Source organism: Pseudophryne corroboree, chromosome 3 (genome assembly GCF_028390025.1).
Source record: "Pseudophryne corroboree isolate aPseCor3 chromosome 3, aPseCor3.hap2, whole genome shotgun sequence".
Lineage (NCBI taxonomy): Eukaryota > Metazoa > Chordata > Amphibia > Anura > Myobatrachidae > Pseudophryne > Pseudophryne corroboree.
In genome coordinates, this window is record NC_086446.1 from 176,282,262 (window position 1) to 176,296,593 (window position 14,332).

General features: G+C 49.4%; 1 protein-coding gene across 1 annotated transcript in view; it reads left to right on the forward strand.

Annotated features, from left to right (window-relative positions):
* The window catches only part of MTG1 (mitochondrial ribosome associated GTPase 1), a 175,107-nt gene extending 170,587 nt beyond the window's left edge, over positions 1-4,520 (forward strand). The window contains exon 11 of the mRNA XM_063963413.1: positions 4,161-4,520. Coding sequence (XP_063819483.1) covers positions 4,161-4,258 — 98 coding nt within the window. The 3' untranslated portion in view covers positions 4,259-4,520. The remainder of the gene's footprint in view (positions 1-4,160) is intronic.
* The last annotated feature ends 9,812 nt before the right edge of the window (positions 4,521-14,332 follow it).

Here is a 14,332-nt window from a genome sequence, read left to right on the forward strand (position 1 = left end):
AGTGTGAAAAAGTGTGGGTTCCCCCGATATGAAACTGGTAATTTCTAACAAGTTACTGATGGCGTACCCTTTCCCGCCAGAGGATAAGTTACGCTGGGAGATATCCCCTAGGGTGGATAAGGCGCTCACACGTTTGTCAAAAAAGGTGGCACTGCCGTCTTAGGATACGGCCACTTTGAAGGTACCTGCTGATAAATAGCAGGAGGCTATCCTGAAGTCTGTATTTACACACTCAGGTACTAGACTGAGACCTGCAGACTGCTGCAGCGTGGTCTGTACCCTTTTCAAACAGGGATACTATTTTGCGAACATAAGACGTCGTCTTATATATGAGGGATGCACAGAGGGATATTTTGCCGGCTGGCATCCAGAATTATTGCAATGTCAGGAGGGTATTAGAGACCCGACACTGGACAGGTGATGCTGACTTTAAAAGGCACATAGAGCCTTATAAGGGTGAGGAATTGTTTGAGGATGGTCTCTGGGACCTCGTATCCACAGCAACAGCTGGGATGAAAATTTTTTACCTCAGGTTTCCTCACAGCCTAAGAAAAGCACTGTATTATCAGGTACAGTCCTTTCGGCTTCAGAAAAGCAGGCGGGTCAAAGGCGCTTCCTTTCTGCACAGAGACGAGGGAAGAGGGAAAAAGCTGCACCAGCAGCCAGTTCCCAGAATCAAAATTCTTCCCCTGCTTCCTCTGAGTCCACCGCATGACGCGGGGGCTCCACAGGCGTAGCCAGGTACGGTGGGGGGCCGCCTCAAAAATTTCAGCGATCAGTGGGCTCGCTCACAGGTGGATCCCTGGATCCTTCAAGTAGTATCTCAGGGGTACAAGCTGGAAGTCGAGGCGTCTCCCCCCCGCCGTTTCCTCAAATCTGCCTTGCCGACAACTCCCTCAGGCAGGGAGGCTGTGCTAGAGGCAATTCACAAGCTGTATTCCCAGCAGGTGATAGTCAAGGTGCCCCTACTTCAACAAGGACGGGGTTACTATTCCACACTGTTTGTGGTACCGAAACCAGACGGTTCGGTGAGACCCATTTTAAATTTGAAATCCTTGAACACTTACATAACAAAATTCAAGTTCAAGATGGAATCGCTCAGGGCGGTTATTGCAAGCCTGGACGAGGGGGATTACATGGTATCCCTGGACATCAAGGATGCTTACCTGCATGTCCCCATTTACCTTCCTCACCAGGAGTACCTCAGATTTGTGGTACAGGATTGCCATTACCAATTCCAGACACTACCGTTTGGACTGTCCACGGCACCGAGGGTGTTTACCAAAGTAATGGCAGAAATGATGATACTCCTTCGAAAAAAGGGAGTTTTAATTATCCCGTACTTGGACGATCTCCTTATAAAGGCGACGTCCAGGGAGCAGTTACTGGTCGGAGTAGCACTATCTCGGGAAGTGCTACAACAGCATGGCTGGATTCTAAACATTCCAAAGTCACAACTGGTTCCTTCCACTCGCTTACTGTTCCTGGGGATGATTTTGGACACAGAAAAATGGTGGCTTCATGCGAAGCAATTCCATTCGGCAGGTTCCATGCAAGGACCTTCCAGTGGGACCTCTTGGACAAGTGGTCGGGATCGCACCTTCAGATGCATCAACTGATAACCCTGTCTCCAAGGACCAGGGTGTCTCTACTGTGGTGGCTGCAGAGTGCTCATCTTCTAGAAGGCCGCAATTTCGGCATACAGGACTGGGTCCTGGTGACCACGGATGCCAGCCTTCGAGGCTGGGGAGCAGTCACACAGGGAAGAAACTTCCAAGGACTATGGTCAAGTCAGGAGACTTCCCTGCACATAAATATTCTGGAACTGAGGGCCATTTACAATGCCCTAAGTCAGGCAAAACCCCTGCTTCGAAACCAGCCGGTACTGATCCAGTCAGACAACATCACGGCAGTCGCCCATGTGAACCGACAGGGCGGCACAAGAAGCAGGATGGCGATGGCAGAAGCCACAAGGATTCTCCGATGGGCGGAAAATCACGTCTTAGCACTGTCAGCAGTGTTCTTTCCGGGAGTGGACAACTGGGAAGCAGACTTCCTCAGCAGACACGACCTACACCCGGGAGAGTGGGGACTTCATCCAGAAGTCTTCCTACTGTTGGTAAACCGTTGGGAAAGGCCACAGGTGGACATGATGGCGTCCCGCCTCAACAAAAGAGATATTGCGCCAGGTCAAGGGACCCTCAGGCGATAGCTGTGGACGCTCTAGTGACACCGTGGGTGTACCAGTCGGTTTATGTGTTCCCTCCTCTGCCTCTCATACCAAAGGTACTGAGAATAATAAGAAAACGAGGAGGAAGAACGATACTCGTGGTTCCGGATGGGCCAAGAAGAGCTTGGTACCCAGAACTTACAGAAATAATATCAGAGGACCCATGGCCTCTACCGCTCAGATAGGATCTACTACAGCGGGGGCCCTGTCTGTTCCAAGACTTACCGCGGCTGCGTTGGACGGCATGGCGGTTGAATTCCGGATCCTAAAGCATAAGGGCATTCCGGAGGAAGTCATTCCTACGCTGATAAAAGCCAGGAAAGTAGTAACCGCAAACCATTATCACCGTATTTGGCGAAAATTGGTTGCGTGGTGTGAGGCCAGGAAGGCCCCAACAGAGGAATTTCAGCTGGGTCGTTTTCTGCACTTCCTACAGTCGGGAGTGACTATGGGCCTAAAATTGGGTTCCATTAAAGTCCAGATTTCGGCTCTGTCGATTTTCTTCCAGAAAGAACTGGCTTCACTGCCTGAAGTTCAGACTTTTGTAAAGGGAGTGCTACATATTCAGCCCCCCTTTGTGCCTCCTGTGGCACCGTGGGATCTCAACGTGGTGTTGAGTTTCCTGAAATCACATTGGTTTGAGCCACTTAAAACTGTGGATCTGAAATATCTCACGTGGAAAGTGGTCATGTTATTGGCCTTGGCTTCGGCCAGGCGTGTGTCAGAATTGGCGGCTTTGTCATGTAAAAGCCCTTATCTGATTTTCCATATGGATAGGGCAGAATTGAGGACTCGTCCCCAGTTTCTCCCTAAGGTGGTATCAGCTTTTCACTTGAACTAACCTATTGTAGTGCCTGCGGCTACTAGGGACTTGGAAGATTCCAAGTTACTGGACGTAGTCAGGGCCTTGAAAAATTATATTTCCAGGACGGCTGGAGTCAGGAAAACTGACTCGCTTCTTATCCTGTAGGCACCCAACAAAATAGGTGCTCCTGCTTCTAAGCAGACTATTGCTCGCTGAATTTGTAGCACAATTCAGCTGGAGCATTCTGCGGCTGGATTGCCGCATCCTAAATCAGTGAAAGCCCATTCCACGAGGAAGGTGGGCTCATCTTGGGCAGCTGCCCGAGGGGTCTCGGCTTTACAACTTTGCCGAGCTACAACTTGGTCAGGAGCAAACACGTTTGCTAAATTCTACAAATTTGATACCCTGGCTGAGGAGGACCTTGAGTTCTCTCATTCGGTGCTGCAGAGTCATCCGCACTCTCCCGCCCGTTTGGGAGCTTTGGTATAATCCCCATGGTCCTTACGGAGTTCCCAGCATCCACTAGGACGTCAGAGAAAATAAGATTTTACTCACCGGTAAATCTATTTCTCGTAGTCCGTAGTGGATGCTGGGCGCCCATCCCAAGTGCGGATTGTCTGCAATACTTGTTTATAGTTATTGCCTAACTAAAGGGTTATTGTTGAGCCATCTGTTGAGAGGCTCAGTTATATTTCATACTGTTAACTGGGTATAGTATCACGAGTTATACGGTGTGATTGGTGTGGCTGGTATGAGTCTTACCCGGGATTCAAAATCCTTCCTTATTGTGTCAGCTCTTCCGGGCACAGTATCCTAACTGAGGTCTGGAGGAGGGGCATAGAGGGAGGAGCCAGTGCACACCAGATAGTACCAAATCTTTCTTATAGAGTGCCCAGTCTCCTGCGGAGCCCGTCTATTCCCCATGGTCCTTACGGAGTTCCCAGCATCCACTACGGACTACGAGAAATAGATTTACCGGTGAGTAAAATCTTATTTTTTTTTGGGGGGGGGGGGGGGGGGGGAGTGGTTATTGCTAAAATATTTGAGATTTTTAGTAATATTAAAAGATTATAAAAAAATGTTTTTAATATGCATCATCAGTGGTTTTATCCTTCGTCTTTATAGGAGATGTGAATATCACTCTGCCAAACTACACTGCCGCTGCTTATGACTTCATTCGTACTTTCCGCAAAGGGAGTCTTGGTAAAGTGACTTTGGACTGATGGAGAATAAAGATATGTGATTGGCTGTGGAGTACTATGCCTTTATCTATGTGTCTACATGGACCACAGGGAGAGTGTGATCTCTGCTATGAAAAGGGTGATGCACAGGATGATGAGGATTTGTTGCACGCTTCAAGATCAGGACTATACGTGCTCAGTTTTATCTATAGCAATGCTTTCATATAGAATGTAATAAATGTTAATAAATATTAATATATAAATGTTTATCATCCTATTAAAAGCCCATGGTTTTTCACTCCCACCACCACCTCCTTTTAGTGAATACAGGATTATTGTGGGAGATGAGGCAGACTGTTTCTTTGGTGTACTAACATGTTCATAGGCATCTGTAAGCCTTTATTTCTCTGACGTCCTAGTGGATGCTGGGGACTCCGTCAGGACCATGGGAATAGCGGCTCCGCAGGAGACAGGGCACAAAATTTAAAAGTTTGACCACTAGGTGGTGTGTACTGGCTCCTCCCCCTATGACCCTCCTCCAAGCCTCAGTTAGGTTTTTGTGCCCGTCCGAGCAGGGTGCAATCTAGGTGGCTCTCATAAAGAGCTGCTTAGAGTAAAAGTTTTGATAGTTTTATTATTTTCAGTGAGTCCTGCTGGCAACAGGCTCACTGCAACGAGGGACCTAGAGGAGAAGAAGTGAACTCACCTGCGTGCAGGATGGATTTGCTTCTTAGGCTACTGGACACTAGCTCCAGAGGGACGATCACAGGTACAGCCTGGATGGGTCACCGGAGCCGCGCCGCCGACCCCCTTGCAGATGCCGCAGTAAGAAGAGGTCCAGAAACCGGCGGCTGAAGGCTTTTCAGTCTTCATGAGGTAGCGCACAGCACTGCAGCTGTGCGCCATTGCGCTCAGGCACACTTCACACCGGCGGTCACTGAGGGTGCAGGGCGCTGGGGGGGGCGCCCTGGGCAGCAATGTTAATACCTTTCTGGCTAAAAAGAATACATCACATATAGTCCATGAGGCTATATGGATGTATTTCACCCCTGCCAGGTCTCAGAAAAACTGGGAGAAGAGCCCGCCGGAATAGGGGGCGGGGCCTATCTCCTCAGCACACAGCGCCATTTTCCTACACAGCTCCGCTGCTAGGAAGGCTCCCAGGCTCTCCCCTGCACTGCACTACAGAAACAGGGTAAAAAACAGAGAGGGGGGGCATTTTTTGGCGATATTATATATATTTAAGCAGCTATAAGGAAACAACACTTATATAAGGTTGTTCCTATATAATTATAGCGCTTTGGTGTGTGCTGGCAAACTCTCCCTCTGTCTCCCCAAAGGGCTAGTGGGGTCCTGTCTTCTATCAGTGCATTCCCTGTGTGTCTGCTGTGTGTCGGTACGTGTGTGTCGACGTGTATGAGGACGATGTTGGTGTGGAGGCGGAGCAATTGCCGGTAATGGTGATGTCACCCCCTAGGGAGTCGACACCGGAATGGATGGCTTTGTTTATGGAATTACGTGATAATGTCAGCATGCTGCAAAAGTCGGTTGACGACATGAGACGACCGGCAAACCAGTTAGTACCTGTACAGGCGTCTCAAACACCGTCAGGGGCTGTAAAACGCCCTTTGCCTCAGTCGGTCGACCCAGACACGGACACCGAATCTAGTGTCGACGGTGAAGAAACGAACGTATTTTCCAGTAGGGCCACACGTTATATGATCACGGCAATGAAGGAGGCTTTGCATATCTCTGATACTACAAGTACCACAAAAAGGGGTATTATGTGGGGTCTGAAAAAACTACCTGTAGTTTTTCCTGAATCAGAGGAATTGAATGACGTGTGTGATGAAGCGTGGGTTACCCCTGATAAAAAACTGCTAATTTCAAAGAAGTTATTGGCGTTATACCCTTTCCCGCCAGAGGTTAGGGCGCGCTGGGAAACACCCCCTAGGGTGGACAAGGCGCTCACACGTTTATCCAAACAAGTGGCGTTACCGTCTCCTGATACGGCCGCCCTCAAGGATCCAGCTGATAGGAGGCTGGAAAATACTCTAAAAAGTATATACACACATACTGGTGTTATACTGCGACCAGCAATCGCCTCAGCCTGGATGTGCAGTGCTGGGGTGGCTTGGTCGGATTCCCTGACTGAAAATATTGATACCCTGGATAGGGACAGTATTTTATTGACTATAGAGCAATTAAAGGATGCATTCCTTTATATGCGAGATGCACAGAGGGATATCTGTACTCTGGCATCAAGAGTAAGTGCGATGTCCATATCTGCCAGAAGAAGTCTATGGACACGACAGTGGTCAGGCGATGCGGATTCCAAACGGCATATGGAAGTATTGCCGTATAAAGGGGAGGAATTATTTGGGGTCGGTCTATCGGATTTGGTAGCCACGGCAACAGCCGGGAAGTCCACCTTTTTACCTCAAGTCCCCACCCAGCAGAAAAAGACGCAGTCTTTTCAGCCGCAGTCCTTTCGTTCCTATAAGAACAAGCGAGCAAAAGGACATTCATATTTGCCCCGAGGCAAAGGAAAGGGTAAGAGACTGCAGCAAGCAGCCCCTTCCCAGGAGCAGAAGTCCTCCCCGGCTTCTGCAAAGGCCTCAGCATGACGCTGGGACCTTACAAGCGGACTCAGGGGCGGTGGGGGGTCGCCTCAAGAATTTCAGCGCACAGTGGGCTCACTCGCAGGTGGACCCCTGGATCCTGCAGGTAGTATCTCAGGGTTACAGGTTGGAATTCGAGAAGTCTCCCCCTCGCCGGTTCCTAAAATCTGCTTTGCCAACGTCTTCCTCAGACAGGGCGACGGTATTGGAAGCCATTCACAAGCTGTATTCTCAGCAGGTGATAATCAAGGTACCCCTTCTACAACAGGGAAAGGGGTATTACTCCACGCTATTTGTGGTACCGAAGCCGGACGGCTCGGTAAGACCTATTCTAAATCTGAAATCTCTGAACCTGTACATACAAAAATTCAAGTTCAAGATGGAGTCACTCAGAGCAGTGATAGCGAATCTGGAAGAAGGGGATTTTATGGTGTCCTTGGACATCAAGGATGCTTACCTTCATGTCCCAATTTGCCCTTCACACCAAGGGTACCTCAGGTTCGTGATATAAAACTGTCATTATCAGTTTCAGACGCTGCCGTTTGGATTGTCCACGGCACCCAGGGTCTTTACCAAGGTAATGGCCGAAATGATGATCCTTCTTCGAAGAGAAGGCGTATTAATTATCCCTTACTTGGACGATCTCCTGATAAGGGCAAGATCCAGAGAACAGCTGGAGGTCGGAGTAGCACTAACTCAAGTAGTGCTCCAACAGCACGGGTGGATTCTGAATTTTCCAAAATCCCAACTGACCCCGACGACACGTCTGCTGTTCCTAGGGATGATTCTGGACACTGTTCAGAAAAAGGTATTTCTTCCGGAGGAGAAAGCCAGGGAGTTATCCGAACTCGTCAGGAACCTCCTAAAACCAGGGACAGTGTCTGTGCATCAATGCACAAGAGTCCTGGGAAAAATGGTGGCTTCTTACGAAGCGATTCCATTCGGCAGATTCCATGCACGAATTTTTCAGTGGGATCTGCTAGACAAATGGTCCGGATCGCATCTGCAGATGCATCAGCGGATAAAATTGTCGACAAGGACAAGGGTCTCTCTGCTATGGTGGTTGCAGAGTGCTCATCTGTTAGAGGGCCGCAGATTCGGCATACAGAACTGGGTCCTAGTGACCACGGATGCCAGCCTGAGAGGCTGGGGAGCGGTCACACAAGGAAGAAACTTCCAGGGCGTGTGGTCAAGCCTGGAAACGTCTCTTCACATAAATATACTGGAACTAAGAGCAATCTGCCTGGCAAAACCTCTGCTTCAGGGTCAGCCGGTGTTGATCCAGTCGGACAACACCACGGCAGTCGCCCACGTAAACAGACAGGGCGGCACAAGAAGCAGGAGGGCAATGGCAGAAGCTGCAAGGATTCTTCGCTGGGCGGAAAATCATGTGATAGCACTGTCAGCAGTGTTCACCACATGATTGTAGTCCATTGGGAAAGACCAATGGTGGACATGATGGCGTCCCGCCTCAACAAAAAACTGGACAGGTATTGCGCCAGGTCAAGAGACCCTCAGGCAATAGCTGTGGACGCTCTGGTAACACCATGGGTGTACCAGTCAGTGTATGTGTTCCCTCCTCTGCCTCTCATACCCAAGGTACTGAGAATTATACGGCAAAGGGGAGTAAGAACGATACTAGTGGCTCCGGACTGGCCAAGAAGGACTTGGTACCCGGAACTTCAGGAGATGCTCACGGAAGATCCGTGGCCTCTACCTCTAAGAAGGGATCTGCTTCAGCAGAGACCGTGTCTATTCCAAGACTTACCGCGGCTGCGTTTGACGGCATGGCGGTTGAACGCCGGATCCTAAGGGAAAAAGGCATTCCGGAAGAGGTCATCCCTACCCTGGTCAAAGCCAGGAAGGAGGTGACTGCACAACATTATCACCGCATTTGGAGAAAATATGTTGCATGGTGTGAGGCCAGGAAGGCCTCGACAGAGGAATTTCAACTGGGTCGATTCCTACATTTCCTGCAAACAGGATTATCTATGGGCCTCAAATTAGGGTCCATTAAGGTTCAAATTTCGGCCCTGTCGATTTTCTTCCAGAAAGAATTGGCTTCAGTTCCTGAAGTCCAGACTTTTGTAAAAGGAGTACTACATATACAGCCCCCGGTTGTGCCCCCAGTGGCACCGTGGGATCTCAATGTAGTTTTGGATTTTCTCAAATCCCATTGGTTTGAGCCACTCAAATCGGTAGATTTGAAATATCTTACATGGAAAGTAACCATGCTACTGGCCCTGGCTTCAGCCAGGAGAGTGTCGGAATTGGCGGCTTTATCGTATAAAAGCCCATATCTGATTTTCCATTCGGACAGGGCAGAATTGAGGACACGTCCTCATTTTCTGCCTAAGGTGGTATCAGCGTTTCACCTGAACCAGCCTATTGTGGTGCCTGCGGCTACTAGCGATTTGGAGGATTCCAAGTTGCTGGACGTTGTCAGAGCATTGAAAATATATATTTCAAGGACGGCTGGAGTCAGAAAATCTGACTCGCTGTTTATACTGTATGCACCCAACAAGCTGGGTGCTCCTGCTTCTAAGCAGACGATTGCTCGTTGGATTGGTAGCACAATTCAACTGGCACATTCTGTGGCAGGCCTGCCACAGCCTAAATCTGTCAATGCCCACTCCACAAGGAAGGTGGGCTCATCTTGGGCGGCTGCCCGAGGGGTCTCGGCATTACAACTCTGCCGAGCAGCTACGTGGTCAGGGGAGAACACGTTTGTAAAATTCTACAAATTTGATACCCTGGCTAAGGAGGACCTGGAGTTCTCTCATTCGGTGCTGCAGAGTCATCCGCACTCTCCCGCCCGTTTGGGAGCTTTGGTATAATCCCCATGGTCCTGACGGAGTCCCCAGCATCCACTAGGACGTCAGAGAAAATAAGAATTTACTCACCGGTAATTCTATTTCTCGTAGTCCGTAGTGGATGCTGGGCGCCCATCCCAAGTGCGGATTGTCTGCAATACTTGTACATAGTTATTGTTACAAAAAAATCGGGTTGTTTATTGTTGTGAGCCATCTTTTCAGAGGCTCCTACGTTATCATACTGTTAACTGGGTTCAGATCACAAGTTGTACGGTGTGATTGGTGTGGCTGGTATGAGTCTTACCCGGGATTCAAAATCCTTCCTTATTGTGTACGCTCGTCCGGGCACAGTATCCTAACTGAGGCTTGGAGGAGGGTCATAGGGGGAGGAGCCAGTACACACCACCTAGTGGTCAAACTTTTAAATTTTGTGCCCTGTCTCCTGCGGAGCCGCTATTCCCATGGTCCTGACGGAGTCCCCAGCATCCACTACGGACTACGAGAAATAGAATTACCGGTGAGTAAATTCTTATTTTCTCTAACGTCCTAGTGGATGCTGGGGACTCCGTAAGGACCATGGGGAATAGACGGGCTCCGCAGAAGACTGGGCACTCTAAGAAAGATTTAGTACTACTGGTGTGCACTGGCTCCTCCCTCTATGCCCTTCCTCCAGACCTCAGTTAGAATCTGTGCCCGGACAGAGCTGGGTGCATTTTAGTGAGCTCTCCTGAGCTTGCTAATAAGAAAGTATTTTAGTTAGGTTTTTTATTTTCAGAGAGCTTCTGCTGGCAACAGACTCTCTGCTACGTGGGACTGAGGGGAGAGAAGCAAACCTACTAACTGCGGCTAGGTTGCGCTTCTTAGGCTACTGGACACCATTAGCTCCAGAGGGATCGAACACAGGAACCTAACCTTGGTCGTCCGTTCCCGGAGCCGAGCCGCCGTCCCCCTCGCAGAGCCAGAAGACAGAAGCCGGCGGGTTGAAGCAAGAAGACGTCAAAATCGGCGGCAGAAGACTCCTGTCTTCATATGAGGTAGCGCACAGCACTGCAGCTGTGCGCCATTGCGCCCACACTAACCCACACACTCCGGTCACTGTAGGGTGCAGGGCGCAGGGGGGGGGGCGCCCTGGACAGCAATTGATTACCTCCTGGCAAAAAGCAGCATATATACAGCTGGGCACTGTAATATGCATGAGCCCCCGCCATTAATTTTACACAAAATCGCGGGACAGAAGCCCGACGCTGAGGGGGCGGGGCCTTCTTCCTCAGCACTCACCAGCGCCATTTTCTCTCCACAGCTCCGCTGAGAGGAAGCTCCCCAGGCTCTCCCCTGCAGAAGCACGATAGAGAGGGGGGGCACATAAATTTGGCGTAAAAACAATATATACAGCAGCTACTGGGTTAACACTAAGTTACTGTGTGATTCCTGGGTCATATAGCGCTGGGGTGTGTGCTGGCATACTCTCTCTCTGTCTCTCCAAAGGGCCTTGTGGGGGAACTGTCTTCAAATAGAGCATCCCCTGTGTGTGTGTGGTGTGTCGGTACGTGTGTGTCGACATGTCTGAGAAAAGGCTCCCCTAAGGAGGAGATGGAGCTAATATGTGTGTGAGAGGGTGTCTCCGTCGACAACGCCGACACCTGTTTGGATATTGTAAGTGCTAAGGTGAATTTATTGCACAAAAGATTAGAGAACAGACAGGAAATCTACCCATGTCTGTCCCTATGTCGCAGAGACCTTCAGAGTCTCACAATGCTCACTATCCAAGATAATAAACACTGATATCGACACGGAGTTTGACTCCAGTGTCGACTACGATAATGCAAAGTTACAGCCAAAATGGCAGAAAAGTATTCAATATATGATTATTGTAATAAAAGATGATTTGCATATCACTGATGACTCATTTGTCCCTGACACAAGGGTACACATATTTAAGGGGAAGAAAGCTGAGGTAAATTTCCCTCCTCTCATGAGGAAAAAGAGCGGGAATCTCCAGACAAGAGACTGCAGCTTCCCACAAATAATTCTCAGGCAGTATCCTTTCCCCATTAGGGCCAGGATGTGATGGGAATCTTCCCCTAGGGTGTCACGTTTGCCCAGAAGGTAGCCCTAGCTATTCTCAGGGATCCTGCAGATAGCGTGCACATTCTGGTACACTACTCAGACCGGCGATTGTGTCGGCATGGGTTTATAGCGCTGGGGCGGCGTGGACAGGTACCTTATCAGCAGAAATTGAGACCCTAGTATGTATATATATATATATATATATATATGTATATAGAGAGATATGTATATATATTAAAGATGCTGTCTTAAGAGATATGTATAATCAAACATGCCCAAAGAGACATGAGTATACTGGGTCCTAGAGTCAAAGCTATGTCGATTTCTGCTTGACGTGTCCTGTAGAATATGCAATGGACAGATGATGCCAACTTAAGTGGCATATGGAAGGCTGAGGATTGTGTGGAGAAGGATTCTCGGACCTGGTTTCCACGGCTATAGCTGGTAATTCTGATATTTTGCCTTATATTCCTGCACAGCCTAGGAAAGCACGTCATTATCAAATGCAGCTTTTCGAACAAAGAAACAAGAAAGTCCGAGGTGCGTCCTTTATTGCCAGAGGTGGGGCCAGAGGAAAGAAGCTGCACAACACAGCTAGTTCCCAGGAACAGAAGTCCTCCCCGGCCTCTATGAAAATCCACCGCATGTCGCTGGGGCTCCACAGACGGAGCTAGGCCCGGTGGGGGCACGCTTTCGTAAGTTCTGCAACAAGTTTGTTCACTCCCTGTTAGATACCTGGGCAATAGATATTGTGTCTCAGGGATACAAGCTGGACTTTGAGAAGAGGCCTCCTCACTGACGGCCCTGCCGGCTTCCCCCCACGAGAGGGAAACAGGGTTAACTGCAATTCACAAATTGTATCTTCAACAGGTGGTGGTCAAGGTTCCCCTCCTTCGACAAGGAGGGGGTTATTATTCGACCATGTGGTAGTCCCGAAACCAGACGGTTCGGTCAGACCCATATTGAATTTAAAATCCCTGAACATATACCTGAAAAGGTTCAAGTTCAAGATGGAATCACTAAGAGCGGTCGTTACAAACCTGAAAGGGGGAGATTTTATAGTGACTCGGGACATAAAGGAGGCATACCTTCATGTCCCCATTTATCCACCTCATCAGGCGTACCTCAGAATTGCGGTACGGGATTGTCATTACCAATTTCAGAGGAAATTTTGGTGCTCCTGTAGAAGCAAGGTGTCACTATTATCACGTACTTGGACGATCTCATAAAAGCGAGTGGCTGAACAGCGTATCACTTTCTCTGGAAGTGTAACGGCAACACGGCTGGATTCTATATATTCCAAAGTCGCAGTTGGTTCCTACAGCTCATCTGCCTCTCCTAGGCATGATCCTAGACACAGACCAGAAAAGTGTTTATCTCCCGATGGAGAGAGCTCAGGAGCTCTGACACTGGTCAGGAATCTATTAAAACCAAAACAGGTGTCAGTGCATCACTGCACTCGAGTCCTGGGAAGGATGGTGGCATCATACGAGGCCATTCCTTTCGGCAGGTTCCATAAGAGGACCTTCTAATGGGACTTACTGGACAAAGTGGTCCGGATCACATCTTTAGATGCATCGGTTAATCACCCTATCCCCCGGGGCCAGGGTGTCTCTCCTGTGGTGGCTGCAGAGTACTCACCTTCTCGAGGGCCGCAGGTTCGGCATTCAGGACTGGGTCCTGGTGACCACGGATGCAAGCCTCCGAGGGTGGGGGGCAGTCACTCAGGGAAAAAGTTTCCAAGGGCTGTGGTCAAGTCAGGAGACTTGCCTTCACATCAATATCCTGGAACTAAGGGCCATATACAACGCCCTAAGTCAAGCGGAGACCCTGCTTCGCAACCAATCGGTGCTGATTCAATCAGACAACATCACCGCAGTGGCTCATGTAAACCGCCAAGGCGGCACAAGGAGCAGGGTGGCGATGGCGGAAGCCACCAGAATTCTTCAAATGGCGGAGAATCACGTACGAGCACTGTCAGCAGTGTTCATTCCGGGAGTGGACAACTGGGAAGCAGACTTCCTCAGCAGGCACGACCTCCTCCCGCGAGAGGGGGGACTTCATCAAGAAGTCTTCGCGCAGATTGTAGGTCGGTGGGAACTGCCACAGGTGGACATGATGGCAACCCGCCTCAACAAAAAGCTACAGAGGTATTGCGCCAGGTCAAGAGACTCTCAGGCGATAGCTGTAGACGCACTGGTGACACTGTGGATGTTCCAGTCGGTTTATGTGTTTCCTCCTCTTCCTCTCTTACCCAAGGTGCTGAGAATCATAAGGAAAAGAGGAGTGAGAACAATACTCATTGTTCCGGATTGACCAAGAAGGACTTGGTATCCAGAGCTGCAAGAAGCAGGATCTGTTGCAGCAGGGACCTTGTCTGTTCCAAGACTTACCGCAGCTGCGTTTGACGGCATGGCGGTTGAACGCCGGATCCTAGTAAAAAAAAAAAAGAGATTCCGGGTGAGGTTATTCCTACGCTGATAAAGGCTAGGAAGGTCGTGACGGCTAAACATTATCACCGTATACGGCGAAAATATGTTGCTTGGTGTGAGGCCAGGAATGCCTCTACAGAGGAATTCCAGCTGGGCCGTTTCCTTCACTTCCTACAGTCGGGA